The following is a 13396-nucleotide window of genomic DNA, read 5'->3' on the forward strand; positions in this document are numbered from 1 at the left end:
CGCTCTGCATTTGGTGCCTTCAGGCTGCAGAGTCAGGGCAATCCTGGGGGGGTAGGGAGTTGGGTATCCCCTGGGGAGCTCCTGCGGACAGGCTGTGATGGGTGGGAGGACTAGGGAGGTGGCAGGATGCATGGAATCTGTGTCCACCCTATTGACTGCCATCCCCACAGAGCCCCTGTGAGACACTGGGTCGGCACGTGGAGGGCGCCTACAACGCGGGCATCCTGCCCAACCACCACCATCGCCACCACTACGCTCACCAGGGAGTCTTCGAGGACTTCGCCTGCTAGGCAAGATTGGGTTTGGGGGGCAGCCCTCTGTCACCCCCCTCCCCAGCGTTCTCATGGAGAGGGACCGCAGCACTGGGTGTGGTGGGCAAAGGCCCCTGCCTCCCCCACCCCACTGCCAGGACCAGCCATACCGTTCACCCCCAGTGATGCCACTGGAGCTGCCTCAGCACCGGCACTGGAGCAGCCCCCTGGCCCTTTTGCCTGTCTCCTCTGCTTGCCCCTAGCACGTGGGCTCAGCCCAGTTTCAAGCACACAGCATGGAGGGGGATGGGCATGCCAGGGGGGTTTGGGGGAGAAGTAGGTGTGGGCCAGAGAGGCCCTGGTGCTGCAGAGCATGAAGGGGGTAAGCTGAGGTTCCTGTGAGCCCCTCCAAGCCCTCCTTTGCTGACCCCTCCTGGGTGGTGGTCTCTGCCCTGCATGGTTTTCCCTAGGAGAGAGACATGCCTGGAACAGCTTCCCTCTGCCCGGGAACCACCTCCTCCCTTTCCTGCTGCAGGTCAGGGCAGCAGTGCAGGGCACCACTCTGAGCAGCATGGCCCCTGTGGCCAGCCCAGGGACACCCCAACTGCAGCCACACCTGCATGGCACCACCCTGACCCCTGGCACCACCACCACCACTGTGACACACCCCTAAACATCTGCCCACTCTTGCCCAACCTCATGCAGTCTCTCAGGGCTGCAGCCCCTCCATCACTGTTCCCAGTCAGACCCCTGCACTGTGACTCCCCCTGCCACTCCAGTGTTGGCCCCCAATAATCCCCAGTCATTTCAGCACTGCAAACCTACTGCCTCCCCATCTCCTGCCCCAATCTGTTGTGAACCCATCCTCTCCTTGCCCAGCTATTGCCCAGAGTGGCTCATCCCTTGGTGTAGCTGCCTGGCACAGCCCAGGCATCATGGCGGGTCCTGCCCTCACTCCCCTGCCTGTCGCTGCTCTTTTGCACCGTGCACGTATCCCTTGCCATGCTCCCAGCCCCAGGTGCTGAGGCACCCTCTGTGCCTCCCCCAGACTGTACATGGTTAGGAGGGTGCTCTGTGCCCAGCCCTGTCCGGACAGCTGCAGTCCAGCCCACTGGCCGGAGCCTTGGCCAAAACTGGCGCCCACAGTCCTTCTGCCTGTGCTGAGATGGCAGGACGCATGGCAGGACCCGCAGCACTTCCCCTGTCCTGTTGTACATTGCCTCCACCCCCTCCACTGTAGCAGCAGACACCAGCGCAGGGCAAACTGCCCCAAAATATCTCAGGAGGGGGGGCGAGCTGGCAAAGCCCCCCTCAACACACACACTTGGCAGAGGGGGACCCCAGGGCAGGAATTTGGGACCTCTGGGGAAGGCTGGGGCTGAGCCAGGCAGCCTCTGGCCCTGCTGGTTTGGTCCCCATCCCTGGTGCCCACAGATGGATCATGGCCATGTTGTGCCGTGCCCAAAGCCATAGATGCAGGAGGAGCCATCATCCCTGCAGCCCTCAAGGCCCCACACATGGGAGGCACAGGGCAGGGACCAGGGCACCAGCAGCCCTGGCTCTGGGTATGCATGGTCCAACAGCTCCCCTGAAGTATGCACCCATGTGTGAGCATGTTCCCCATGGGTGCAAGCACCCAGCTGCGTGGTGTTCCACGTTCCCCTGTGTGGGGGATACACAGCAAGCCTCCCAGCAGGCCAGCCACACTGGTGCTCCCCAGGGAGCCCTCCAGAGCACCCTGTGCCAGCTCCCCATGGCGTTCCCATGAGCCTACCTGCAAGCAGGAGGGTTCCCACAGGGGTGCCACATGTTATCCCAGGAATGTGCCACGGCCATGCCAGCCAGCCTTACACCAAGGTCTCCTGCGACAAGGGGGGTAGCAGGACGTGTCCCCTTCTTGCCAGTGGGAGCAGTAGGCCCTGAGCGGGGTGGGCACGGACACCATGGTGGGAAGGCCAGCACAAACCGCCCTCGTGCTGGTGAACGTGAGAGATGTGCGTCACTGTTTTATAAATGTACAAATGCTCCCTAATAAAGAGGCACAAGTAGGTCCAGAGATGCCTGTGAGGGCTGATGGGGCAGAGAGATGGATGAGACACCACCCTAGAGGAGAGCTGGTGGTGGGACCCAGGGAACACTTCACAGTCTTGTGCTCATGTACGAGGGGTGCGGGGTGAAACTGAAACAGGGGAGACAGAGGATGGGTGGAAGGGAAGGGGGGGCCCTGCTGAAGCTTTCCCTGGCAGAAATGCTCTTCCAGTTCCTGCCTTCTCCAAAACTTTATCCATCTGCCCCAGCTACCCTGCAGCACAAAGGGGACACAGTAGGAAACAGAGGCTGACCTCTTAGTGAAGGCTGCCAGCACCAGGCACCACAGGTCTCCTTCTAAAGCAGTGAGGGTTGAAAAAGCCTGAGTTAACTTGGTGCAGCTGGGACACAGGGCCACATCCCACAGATCACACAATGCCCTGTGAGAAGAGCATAGAGCTTGGGTGCTAAAGGGAAAACCAGGGAAATAGCTACATGCTCCACATCTTGTTATTATCAAGTAAGAAGACTGGATCCCTTTGGGATGGGACTGTCCCTGCCACCAGATGCTGACCCATCTGCCCCTCTACAATGCCCCATCATTTCACCTGCACCAAGACAGTAACTGGGAGCTCACGGTGCTTCTTGTTCTACAGTGAAGATGTGTCACAGGAGCTGAGTAAGGAGAGAAGGATTGTGTGGTTGGTCCACAAGGTCCTTCCTCATGATGTCCTCCAGCTCCTCCAGCACCATGCACAGGACTAAAGCATGGCAGAAGGAAAGGCTGAGCTTCATGCTTGGCCCATCCCAGCTTCTATGCCAAAAAAGCAGCCTCAGGACCATTCCCAGGAGCCCTGTAGTGATGACCTAACGAAGATTTGACATGTATTTTTCTCTGTTGCTCTCAGCACCTTTATTCTTTAATTTGACAACTTCCAGGTGCTATCTGGAAGTGACAGCTCCTGTCACTTCCACTTCTCCAAACAGGACAGGCAGACGACATGAACCCAGCATCACCCCCCGCCTGTGACATGCCTCATATCCCAGCACAGATGGCATTGGGCTGAGGAGGGCCAGTGGGACAACCCAGGTTTAGCACCCCAGGGTCATTCACAAACCCCAGTGCTTTGGCTCCTGGGTGCCCCCTCCCATGCTCTGCCTGTTCAAATGCCACCAGGGGCTTAGCCCTGCCCAGAGATGGAGATGCTGCCACCTGGGGCTCACCCAGCACAGCACTGCTTGAAACACCTGTAATGAACCACAAGAAATAGCTGGGGCATAATTAGAAGGGGATCCACTACAGTGAAACAGGCCCTTAATTTTAATGAGCACAGTGCTCTGGACAAATGCCAAGTACCTGATCACAGCAGGACCGGCTGTACTGGCAACAGCTTCTGTCACCGTAGAGGTGACAACCCCAGAAGACACAGCAGGAGTGGCAGTAGGGAGTAGGCACCAGGATGGAGCAGACAGCAAGGATCTCTTCTGTCTATGGGGCAGGCATGTCCTCTGGGCACTTTCCAACGTGCCTCCACTGCCATGAACAGTAATTACAGCTGTTCTCATAGAAAAGCTGCATTTCAAAGGAAAAAAAAAACATCCAGCCTGGGAGCAGGGGGTTTGGAAGTAAGCCCTGAAATGCAATGGGACATGTGGCCTCACTGCTGTCACCTCCTCCCCAAGCATCTCCTGCCTGGAGATGCTGATGGTGACAGGCAACACCTGGAGAAAGGAGTGACTCTTATCATGTCTGCATGACGTGCAAATGCCAAGCTCACTGCTTTGCTCTTTGATCATTTGCCCATGACCCCCTTGCTGGAAAAATGGACTGGTGGTGCCAATCAGCTGGGCCAGGCAAGGGACACACAGCACCCACTTTCCAGCACTCAGCTGCTGACAGTGGACAAGGAGGCTGGAAAAACCAAGGAGGCAATTAAATCAAAACTCCAAGCAAGCTGCCTGCCTCTTCCCCCAGTGCCAGAGTTTCAGGGTCTTGCATTCTGCCAATGCTGGAGTGGTGTGGCCCCAGAGGGGACATCCCTGGGCATAGCCAGATATGCCAACACCCCATGGAAGGAAATCCCTGCAGGCAGGCACACCCTGACAGCAGCTCTGCCTGCACTTACAGTTTTCCTTCTTCATTAAAATGCCCTGATTTCCCTAAGCTTGGCCAGAAAAACCCTAACCAAAGCCACTCCCACCTTTCAGAGGGGCTAAGCAGTATGTTGGACATCGAAGGCATTGGGTGCAGGCACAGGTTGGTAACTCTCTGTCTGCTCCTCCTCAAGCAGACCAGCTTCTTCTGCCTTCACTTAGAGACAGGAGGAAATTTTTGCTGGAGTTGGGTCCTGGCCCATGGTTGGTAGAGCTGCTCCTGCGTGACAGGCATCCTGGCCCCTTCCCAAAGAAAGCACAGGGAAGAAAGGGCACTGCATTTCCCCTTGCCCTCCAGCCCCTTCGTGGCACGGCTATAATTCCCATATCTTCCCAACGGTCAGCCATCAAACTGATTAATATTGCTGGGGCTGAAGTAGCTTTGCCACAGAGTTGGGCACAGCATGAAGTGACCCAAGCAAGGCTAGAAAAGTAGGTTTTGCCTTCCCTGCTCACAGGCTTACTGTTGTGTTTGCATACACAGGAAAACAAACCATGGGGGGAGGGAGAACAGCAGTAGCTTGGGTTTTCCCCAGTGTGAGTCTCTTTCCTTCGCCACAGTGCAAAAATGAGAGGAGGCAGGAGGGAAGGCAGGTGCCCACCCAGGCCCAATGTATTCAGACATGGTCTGTTGTGCTTCAGAGTGCTCTGAACCACCTCTTCACTCTCTCTTCTGAAAAACTTCCCAAGAAAAGGTTGCTCTCTCTTGATTGCTGTGGTGAGCCAGTAATACTTAGAAAATTTCCGCAAGGGAAGCAGAAGTCTACTGTGCAGGAGACAAGTTTTCTCCTGCCTTGTTTGTAAAATTGACCTTTCACTGCCCTGCCTCTGCAACTGGGTAAGTGCAAAAATCCACACATTGTATGAAAATACAGGTCAAGCCTGAAGAGGGATCACAGAATGTCTCTGTTTTCTCATCTGCCCACATCAGCTGCTCCTCCTGCCCCTTTCAAAGGTGTCACTGTCCCGGTCTGGCACCCTGCCTGCACCTGCTAGCCCTGTGAGGACAGGAGAGGGGCACTGCACCTGTGCCCATGCCCCTGATGTCACAGGTCTCTGCCACGTCCCAGTGAGCACAGCCAGTGCTCACTTCACAGCCAGCTCTCACCTTGCTTGCATCACCAACCCCCTTCCCAAAGTTTTGCACATCCTTCTTTGGGGTTTCATCATGTTTTCATGCTGCAGATAGCCTGGCAAACACTAAAACAGCTGCAAACCCTGCGAGCTCCCTTGAAAAGGGAGCAGTAACTGTGCTGGGAGTGCCACAAGCAGTCATTTGCTCATACATATGCCAGAGCAGGGAGCCTCTGCTGGCATTGATGGTGCAGAGTGTTAAGTATGCAAATACCTCTGGCTTTGTCGGGGTGAACAGCAGTGAGGCAACAGCAACTCTATCTTGACAGTCTCATGATAATTAAATGACAATTCTGGGTTTCTTTTCACAGCCAACTTGATTTGAAGCTGCTTTATTACCATTTGGATACTCTTCTAATGCCTAATCACATCTTACTACTTGGTCCACTTTTCAAAGGATAAATGTATCTCTAACACACCTGCATCTGCCTCGCTCCCTCTGCCCCAGATTTCCACTTGAAGGGAATTAAGGATGTGCTCAGGGAAGATCAAAAATAGAAATACTCAAAACAAGCTAACAGTTACTGTCTGAAATATAATAAAATTATATTTAAACATATACACTCCTACACCATGGATACAGAGACAGGAGCAGGAAGAGATGAATGAGGTATCCTTGGAAAAGGCATACCACACAGCCCAGGGGCCTCCATGAGTTTTACTGTGCACTAGCAGCCTTGATAAGTAATAGTGAGTAGGTTCAGTTAATTTTCTTGGGGGTGTCTCTTTGATACGTGTGTTTCATGGAGCAGTAAAACATGATGAGTAAAGGGCTGGTGGGAAGGGCACACGGAGTTATGAAAATCATGCCTGGAGCAGGAAGTAGGCAGGGGACAGAGTCTCCATACCTCATAATGCAAATAGAAGTGTTAGGTGATGAAACAGTCCATGATAGGACCCCAGTGCTCTACCCAACTAAGAACTGGGAAACACAAGTGCTGAGAAGCCCTGAAATGTAAAACAGCTCAAAAAGAGTGAGAGCAATGCAGAGAGAGCAGATCCAGCACCAGTGATCCAACACAGTGGCCTGGGAGCTTCCTTCAGAGCTGATCCCAGATCCTGGAGGGCAGAGTTCACCTCACTTGAGCAGCCAGCTCAGTCTGCTCTGACATGGGCCAGGAGTCCCCCATTACTCACGTACATACCAGGAAGGCTGTTACAGAGATAGTAGACATGGGAGGACACACACAGCTCCACCAGCCCTTTACTGGTGCTTTTCCACCCACAGACAGGGCTGAGAAGGACTGGTCAGTGGGACCACAAGTTTACAGCAACAGGAAAGACAAGGCAGTCAGACTTCCCATGTCAAGGGGCTCAGAATCCTGCCAAGTCACCAGTGATGGCAACAGGCAGCTTCAGCAGGACAGCCCCAGAGACTGTGAGCATCACAGAAGTGCAGGACTCCTGCTGCAAGCCGTAGGGGTTCAAGCAGGTATTTCCAAGTGTCTGCTTGGCACATCTGCCAGCCGGTCCATAGGGCAATGGGCTCCCATAGCCTCCTTAAGAAGCAGGCATCTCCCTGCTCAGGTAAAGGATGTTGCAGGTGCTCGGGGAAAGAAGCATCCCTGTGAGGAATCTGTCCAGCCAGCTGCAGACAGAACTTACACAAGCATCCAGCACCTACCACCACAAAGACCCCAGCAGAAAACCCATATTTGCCTCATGAGAGAATCAGCCAGACCCACAAGTACATCTCTCCATTTTATTAGTGTAAATGCACCCCATCCCCCCTCCTTTTCCCCCATTAAATACAAACCAGGAGCAGTGAGCGGCTCCTCAGTCGCTTTCTCCTTAGGAGATGCACAGCCAAACCCTCTGCCATGCCATCAGTGTCAGGCACCATGTCCCTCGACACTGAGGGCAGCCCCACAGTGGGGAGGGATCCCACCTCTGTCAGGAGGCTCTTGTCTGAGGGCTGTGACCTCCGACGTCCTATCAATACTGCGAAGGCCAAAGCGGCCTGGGTCATGGTTCCCATGGGGAGCAGCTCATGGTACATGAAATCAGCAGGATCCCCTCTGGCACCCCCTACACCCACCAGCCTCAGGGGCCCAAGTTCCTCACACCCCAACCAGCCAGGAGCACTCCAGCTCATTGCCAAGTGGCAAAACCCAAAACCCAACATCCTTATTGCTCTTTTGGGATGGGATGTGCCCCATTCCACTGTCCAAGCTTGTGGCAGGCACAGGAACATGATCCTCCCTGTACAACCAGGCCAATGCTCCAAAGGAGCAAGGAGCACATTCCTGTCCTAGGACACTGGGAGAACTACGAGGGATCACTCCAGGCCCTGTAGCAGTCACAGCCCTGCAGAAGGGGGACTTTGGGCTCTACATTCCCCCAGTTAAGGGAGGACAGCAAAGGACACAGTAGCCCATCTCCCCGGTGCTCAGCAGCAGGGCCAGGACAGACAGATGGGGCCAGCAGCCACCAGCTCTGAATGAGGAGCCAGGTGTTCCAGCTTGCAGCTCAGTAACTCTGACCCCATCTTGCCTGGGGTCTGCACAGCCACGGCTGCTTGAGAAAGACCCAGGCACCCTGAGCTGGCAGACCCCGGCCTGGGGAGCCCCAGTGGGGCAAATCACGAGCTTGGACACCAGCAATCTCTGCAGCCGCTGCAGAAGGAAGACAGATTAGGGCAGAAGAAGTAGAGTGGGCAGGCAGGCATAACATGGCAGGCCCAGCCCCTCCACCATCCAAGGTTCAGGTGCTGTTCCCCTGCTCCTGCTCAAAAAGAACCATGGCCAGCTGGGAGCGAGAGCCTATGCCCTCCAGGCTGCTTTGCACACAGCGGTGGTAGATGTCCTCGCTGAGCCGGGGGTTGCAGGCCTGCTGCCGGTAGCGCTGCAGCAGGGCAGGCTCCACAGCCCGGAAGACGTGGAGGTTGGAGTACTTGATGAACATGTCGTAGATGTCCAGGGTCTCCAGGATGTCCTCATTCTCCTGCACATCCCCCGCCATGCGGGTGCGTGCTGCCATGTAGTCAGCATTGTAGAAGCAGGCTTCGTGGAAGACATCACGGTCAAAGCGCCCCATGTCCCTCAGCAGGTCCAGCGTGGTGGGTGGCACCTGGTTGTGGTAAGCAATGGCTGGGTTGTAGCCCTGAAAGTGGATGGGGAAGAAAACCTGCCAGTTGTTTATGGTGTTCATCCGGCAGCGGTTAAGGAAGTCAATGGTGACCTCTGTCCCCACGCCAGCCACAAAGAAAAGTGTGTCCACAGGATGCTTCTTGGAGATAATGTCCATGACCTTGATTTGGGAGGGTGCATCTGTCTTAACACTGATCCAGGGGATCTTTACCTCTGCATACTTGCGCTCATACTCGGTGATCTGGGACTTCACAGAGGCAAAGATGTCATTCTGGGTGACCTGCTGGGCCTCAAAGGGGTCATAGATGAAGAGGAAGGTGAGCACTGCATTCTCACTGCTCTCAAAAGCGGCTGCTGCATAAGCCTCCAGAAAGCGGGCAGCGTAGTCCCGGTCATGGACCGTCAGCGGCAGGATGACATTGATGCGACTGGCCTCTGTCACATAGGGCATGGGGATGATCTCCACCTCACTGAGGGGCCGCACCAGGTGCACTCGCTTAGTGATGGAGCGGCTGTGTCCCTTCTGGGTGACCACCTCCACCTGAAGGTCCAGCGTGTACTCCATGCCACGTGTGGGGTCAAAGCGCCGGTAGCCGTTCACCAGCTGCTGCTTGCGGACGTGGAGCACTGGCTGGTACTTGCGGTTCAGCTCCTCCATGGCCGTGGCCACTACATCGGCCACATCTGCCAGATCTGCACCATGCAGCTCACACTTGGGGGAGCCATCCACACAGGCATAGACCTGCTCCTCTGTGAAGTAGTCCCAGCGCAGCACCTCAAAGCGAGTTTTGGGCTGGAATGGGGGCGGGATGCCAATGGGCCATGTGGCGATGTGGTCTCCATCCGCAGACAGGCTGCTGGCATTCTGGATTTCCATCTGCAAGAAAAGAGATGGACGAGTGAGAGCCAAGGCAGGCATAAGCAGGTCTTCCAGCTCAGGCAGCACTCAATATGATTTCTGATATGCAGAGATTAGCCAGAGCTGGCTCAAAAAGCAGAGCCAGAACAACTCTGCCCTCAACTGGACTCCTGTCCAGCACCTCACATTTTCTCCCCTACCCTACCCGGCCTTTGTGACAGGCCTCTGCGCCCTTCTGTCTTCATCACCCTGAACCACCACTGCATCTCCAGGACCCATCTAGGTCCAAAGCTGCTTTCCAGACAGCACCACTGCCTCTGTAGCCACATGAGCTCAGCTGATTCTGTCCAACAGCAGATCAGGTGAGAAACCCACCAGAAAGCCCACAGGGATGACAAAGAGAACCAAGACCCTCCCAGCCAAGCCAGGTCTCACCTGGAGCTGCTGGATCTCCTGATAGGTCCTCTCAAGCTCCACCTGTGCAAAGTACTTGTGTAGCCGGTACATCTGGAGGGGATCCAGCACAGGGTGGACAGTGAAGGCGCTCTGGAAGCGAAGGTCAGTCTCCCGTTCCGGGTCTACGTTCTTTCCCAGCTCAAAATAGTGGTAATGCAGACCCTGTGCCAGCCAGGAAAGATAGGTCACAGCCAGCCCCAACCTGTACTCCCACACCACCAGATGCCAGCACAGCAAGCTCAAAGGATGTCAGGGTGCAACAGCTAGTCCTCCCAGGGTTGAGAGAGTCTACAGGGAGGAGGGAAAACACTGGTAATGGATTCAGACATCTTTGCTTCAGGACCTACCTCGTGTTCCTCAACACAGTTGACACCTGTGTAGTCAATAATGCAGCGGCCCAGCCACTCATCAGGCCGGGCACTGAGGATGTCATTGCGGCAGCTCTCCAGGTGCTGCTGCAGGAGCAGGAGGAGGCTGCGGGACAGCAAGTAGCCAAACCCTCCGTAGCAATAACGTCCCTCAGTGTCCCCGCCAATGAACTCCTCAGGACGACCCAGGTAGAGGTGGGTGTCAATGCTGAGGTGGGCAACCAGGCGGCTGATGCGGTGTGCCTCTGTGTAGGTATCGTCCTGCACCAGGAAGAACCAGTCAAAATCGTTCACGAAGTGGTCCAGGAGGTACCTGACGGTCTGGTACATGTTCCAGATGGGCCGCTCGTCACTGTGCGTCACCACCGTCATGCCATGGGGCACCTTGCGGCCCCGTGTGCCGGTGAAGTACACCAGGCGCTCCAGGCGGTGGGCCAGCGTGCGGTTGACAGCCACCCCCAGTGTGTTCAGCGTGCTCTTGGAGGTCAGCACACCCACAAAGAGCCGCTGCCGCATCCCCAGCTCGGTGCTAATGTACCGGGTCCTGCAAGAAGAAGACAATGTATGGCCGCTAGGTCACTGCAACCCCCACCAGTCTGCACCTCCCTGTTGTAACCAATGGCACAGACCTCAGTTCCTCTGCAGGAACTGCTCCCAGGCTTCAGACACAAAAGACATCACCCAGTGTCACCAGCTGCCACTACAACTGTCTCAGAAGCACTGCAGAGCACTTTGCCGAGATCCCATGTCAACATGACATCAAAGGGGACCCTATCTTCCTATAAGCTGGCCAGTCCAGCTCAAAACAGACGCTCTCAAAAGGCTGAGCACAGCTAAAAGCAGGAAAGAGGGCTGAACAACCCAGCTGCAGCAGGGACATGACCCACCAGACAGCCCAACCATGAGGCTAGCCCCAGGCAGGTCCAAACTGGGAAGCACTTTCCTGCCACCCCTGCCAGTCATACTACTCTAAAGCAGGCAGGAGAGCCCATGCTGCCCTCCCTGGGGAAGCCAGGCCCCACACAGGTTGCTGAAGCCGGCAAGGGGGCTGGTTGTGTCCCCCTCCCCAGCACGGCCCCCAGCTATCGCACTCACAATGACTTTCAGGTTTAATTCTCCCAGTCTGGCGCAGTAGCAGGAAGCGACCCCCCCCACCACGTCTCCCCACCGCCGCCTGGTACACAGTGGCCCCATTCAGCCCCCTTCATCCGCCCACCACCTCGCCAGGACAAGGAGGCCCTTTCACTGCCTGTTCCCTATCATCCAGGGGACGATGGGATGGGGCTGCAGCCGACTCCAGAGCAGGCTGGCGTTTGCAGCACTGGGTGGGGACATGCCACCACGGCAGGGGTCCCTGCTCAGACAGGAGGAGACCGTCGCAGAGTGCCCGGCAGCACGTGCTGCAGCAGGCAACCTTCGCGCAGCGGGCACCAGCATGGGCAGGAGGCTCTTCGCTTCGGGCTGGGGTTAAGGTGAAGTCGGGCACGGGGGAGGAAAGGAAACAGCTGGGAAAGGCACTCTCAGTGAGGAAAACCCGTCTGCAGCCCTAGGTGACTGAAAGGAGGGCACAGCATACCGCTAAGCTTTCTGTAAAGCCCCTCTTTGAAGTCCCCCAGCCACGCGAAGGCAGGCACCGGAAGCTCGCCCGCAGCTACTCCCAGATAAACCCCGGTGAGCGGCGGCCCAAGTCCCCCAGCCCGGCCCGGCCCCCCCGCACCTGACGGCCTTCTTGGCGGCCCTGCCGGGGCTGGGCGGGCGGTAGGGCACGACGCGGGGCTCCCAGTTGTCAGCGCCCAGCGCGGCGGGCACGGCGTTGGGCCTGCGCGCCGCGTTGCCGTTAGCGGGGCCGGGGGGCGGCGCGGGGCCGCCGTCGGGGTGCGGGCGGGTGGCGGGGCGCGGCGGCGGGCCGCAGGGCTCCTCCACCCAAGTGACGCTGAGCAGGCTGAGGGTGAAGCCCAGCGAGACGCCGATGGCGACGGGCCCGGCGGGCCGCAGCACCGACAACACCAGCGACAGCCGCATGGCCGGGACGGGACCGCGACCGGGGCCGGCTGCCGCTGCCGCTGGCGGCGCCGCCGTCCGACGTGTCACCCGCGAGCCCCGCCCTGCCGCGCGTCACCCGCCCCGACCAGTGGCCCGCGCTGCGACCGATGCGTCACGGGGCGGAGCGGCCAATCGGGGGAGGGGGCAAGCGTGGGGGCGGGGTCAGGTTGCCGGGAGACCGCAGGGCAGCGGCCGGACCAGGGACGGCGCGGTGGGGCTGCTCCGTGCACCGCACCCCGCACCCACCGCCCCGCACCGCGCACCCCGCGCCCCGCAGCGGCGCCAGTTGGGCCGCCGGGAGCGCCCCCAGCGCTGCGGGCCAGCAGGGCAACGCCTCAGGCCGCGGCCGCCGTCTCACAGAGCAGAAAGCACATCCGCCAGGGACCGGCACCTGAGAGGGCTTTAGGGAGCATTTCCCCGGCCTTTTGTGCCCGGGACACGAGGACCTCCGCGGGACCGTGTGTCCCCTCCCCGGGACAGCTCAAACCACGAAGCTAGTGAATTCATGGTGGGCTTGAACCGCCACATTCCCCAAACCGCTGCCCGAGGGTCGTCCCCTCGGTGTGGCTGATGACTGAGTCGTCGCGGGGACTAGCGGGGGCTGTGTGTTTGAGGTCAGAGCAGCACAGTGTGGGCTGCGGGCTGCAGGAGGCAACTGGGCACGCAGGGTGCCTGTGGAGCAGGCACAGCAGGAGAGAAACGGAGGCTGGAAGACCTTTGGATGCACAGAAGCAAACCATTCCGGAGCAGTCGGAGGGCAGGCAGACACCAGGAGATCCCAGCAGCAGGGGCTTTAATCATGTGTTTCAAACGGGAGCAAAGGGAGCTCCTCCAGCTGGGGTCGGTTCACCATCCCATTCTGAGCTGTCCTGCAGCATAGATACACCATCGCACCGGCTGCCAGAAAGAGCCCCTGGGGCAGACAGAACTGAAAGAACCGTATCAGGGCAGAGTTTGCTGCAAAAACAGCACAGGAATGATCCAACCCAGAAGCTGTAAGGCAAGCAGCCCTAC

General features: G+C 57.6%; 2 protein-coding genes across 2 annotated transcripts in view; one reads left to right on the plus strand and one right to left on the minus strand.

The window, feature by feature from the left end:
- The window catches only part of ASIC4 (acid sensing ion channel subunit family member 4), a 28669-nt gene extending 26364 nt beyond the window's left edge, over positions 1–2305 (plus strand). The window contains exon 10 of the mRNA XM_059852919.1: positions 171–2305. Within this exon, the coding sequence (XP_059708902.1) occupies positions 171–290 (120 nt within the window). The 3' untranslated portion in view covers positions 291–2305. The remainder of the gene's footprint in view (positions 1–170) is intronic.
- Positions 2306–7255: 4950 nt separating this feature from the next.
- On the minus strand, positions 7256–12425 carry CHPF (chondroitin polymerizing factor). The gene is made up of 4 exons (XM_059852921.1): positions 12057–12425; positions 10319–10883; positions 9951–10133; positions 7256–9533 (listed from the first exon to the last, which is right to left on the minus strand). The coding sequence occupies exons 1-4, from the start codon at positions 12359–12361 to the stop codon at positions 8271–8273; spliced, it is 2316 nt and encodes a 771-aa protein (XP_059708904.1). The 5' UTR covers positions 12362–12425; the 3' UTR covers positions 7256–8270.
- Between the last annotated feature and the right edge of the window lie 971 nt (positions 12426–13396).

The sequence above is a fragment of the Haemorhous mexicanus genome, chromosome 8 (assembly GCF_027477595.1).
Source record: "Haemorhous mexicanus isolate bHaeMex1 chromosome 8, bHaeMex1.pri, whole genome shotgun sequence".
Classification (NCBI taxonomy): Eukaryota; Metazoa; Chordata; class Aves; order Passeriformes; family Fringillidae; genus Haemorhous; species Haemorhous mexicanus.

What these genes read in the sequence shown, in the direction of transcription:
- CHPF (XM_059852921.1), bottom strand. Translation starts at nt 12,361, where the DNA reads ATGCGGCTGTCGCTGGTGTTGTCGGTGCTGCGGCCCGCCGGGCCCGTC. An exon ending in GCCGCCAAGAAGGCCGTCAG is followed by an intron (nt 10,884 to 12,056) that starts GTGCGGGGGGGC and finishes TTCTTCTTGCAG; the next exon opens with GACCCGGTACATTAGCACCG. An exon ending in ACTGTGTTGAGGAACACGAG is followed by an intron (nt 10,134 to 10,318) that starts GTAGGTCCTGAA and finishes TGGCTGGCACAG; the next exon opens with GGTCTGCATTACCACTATTT.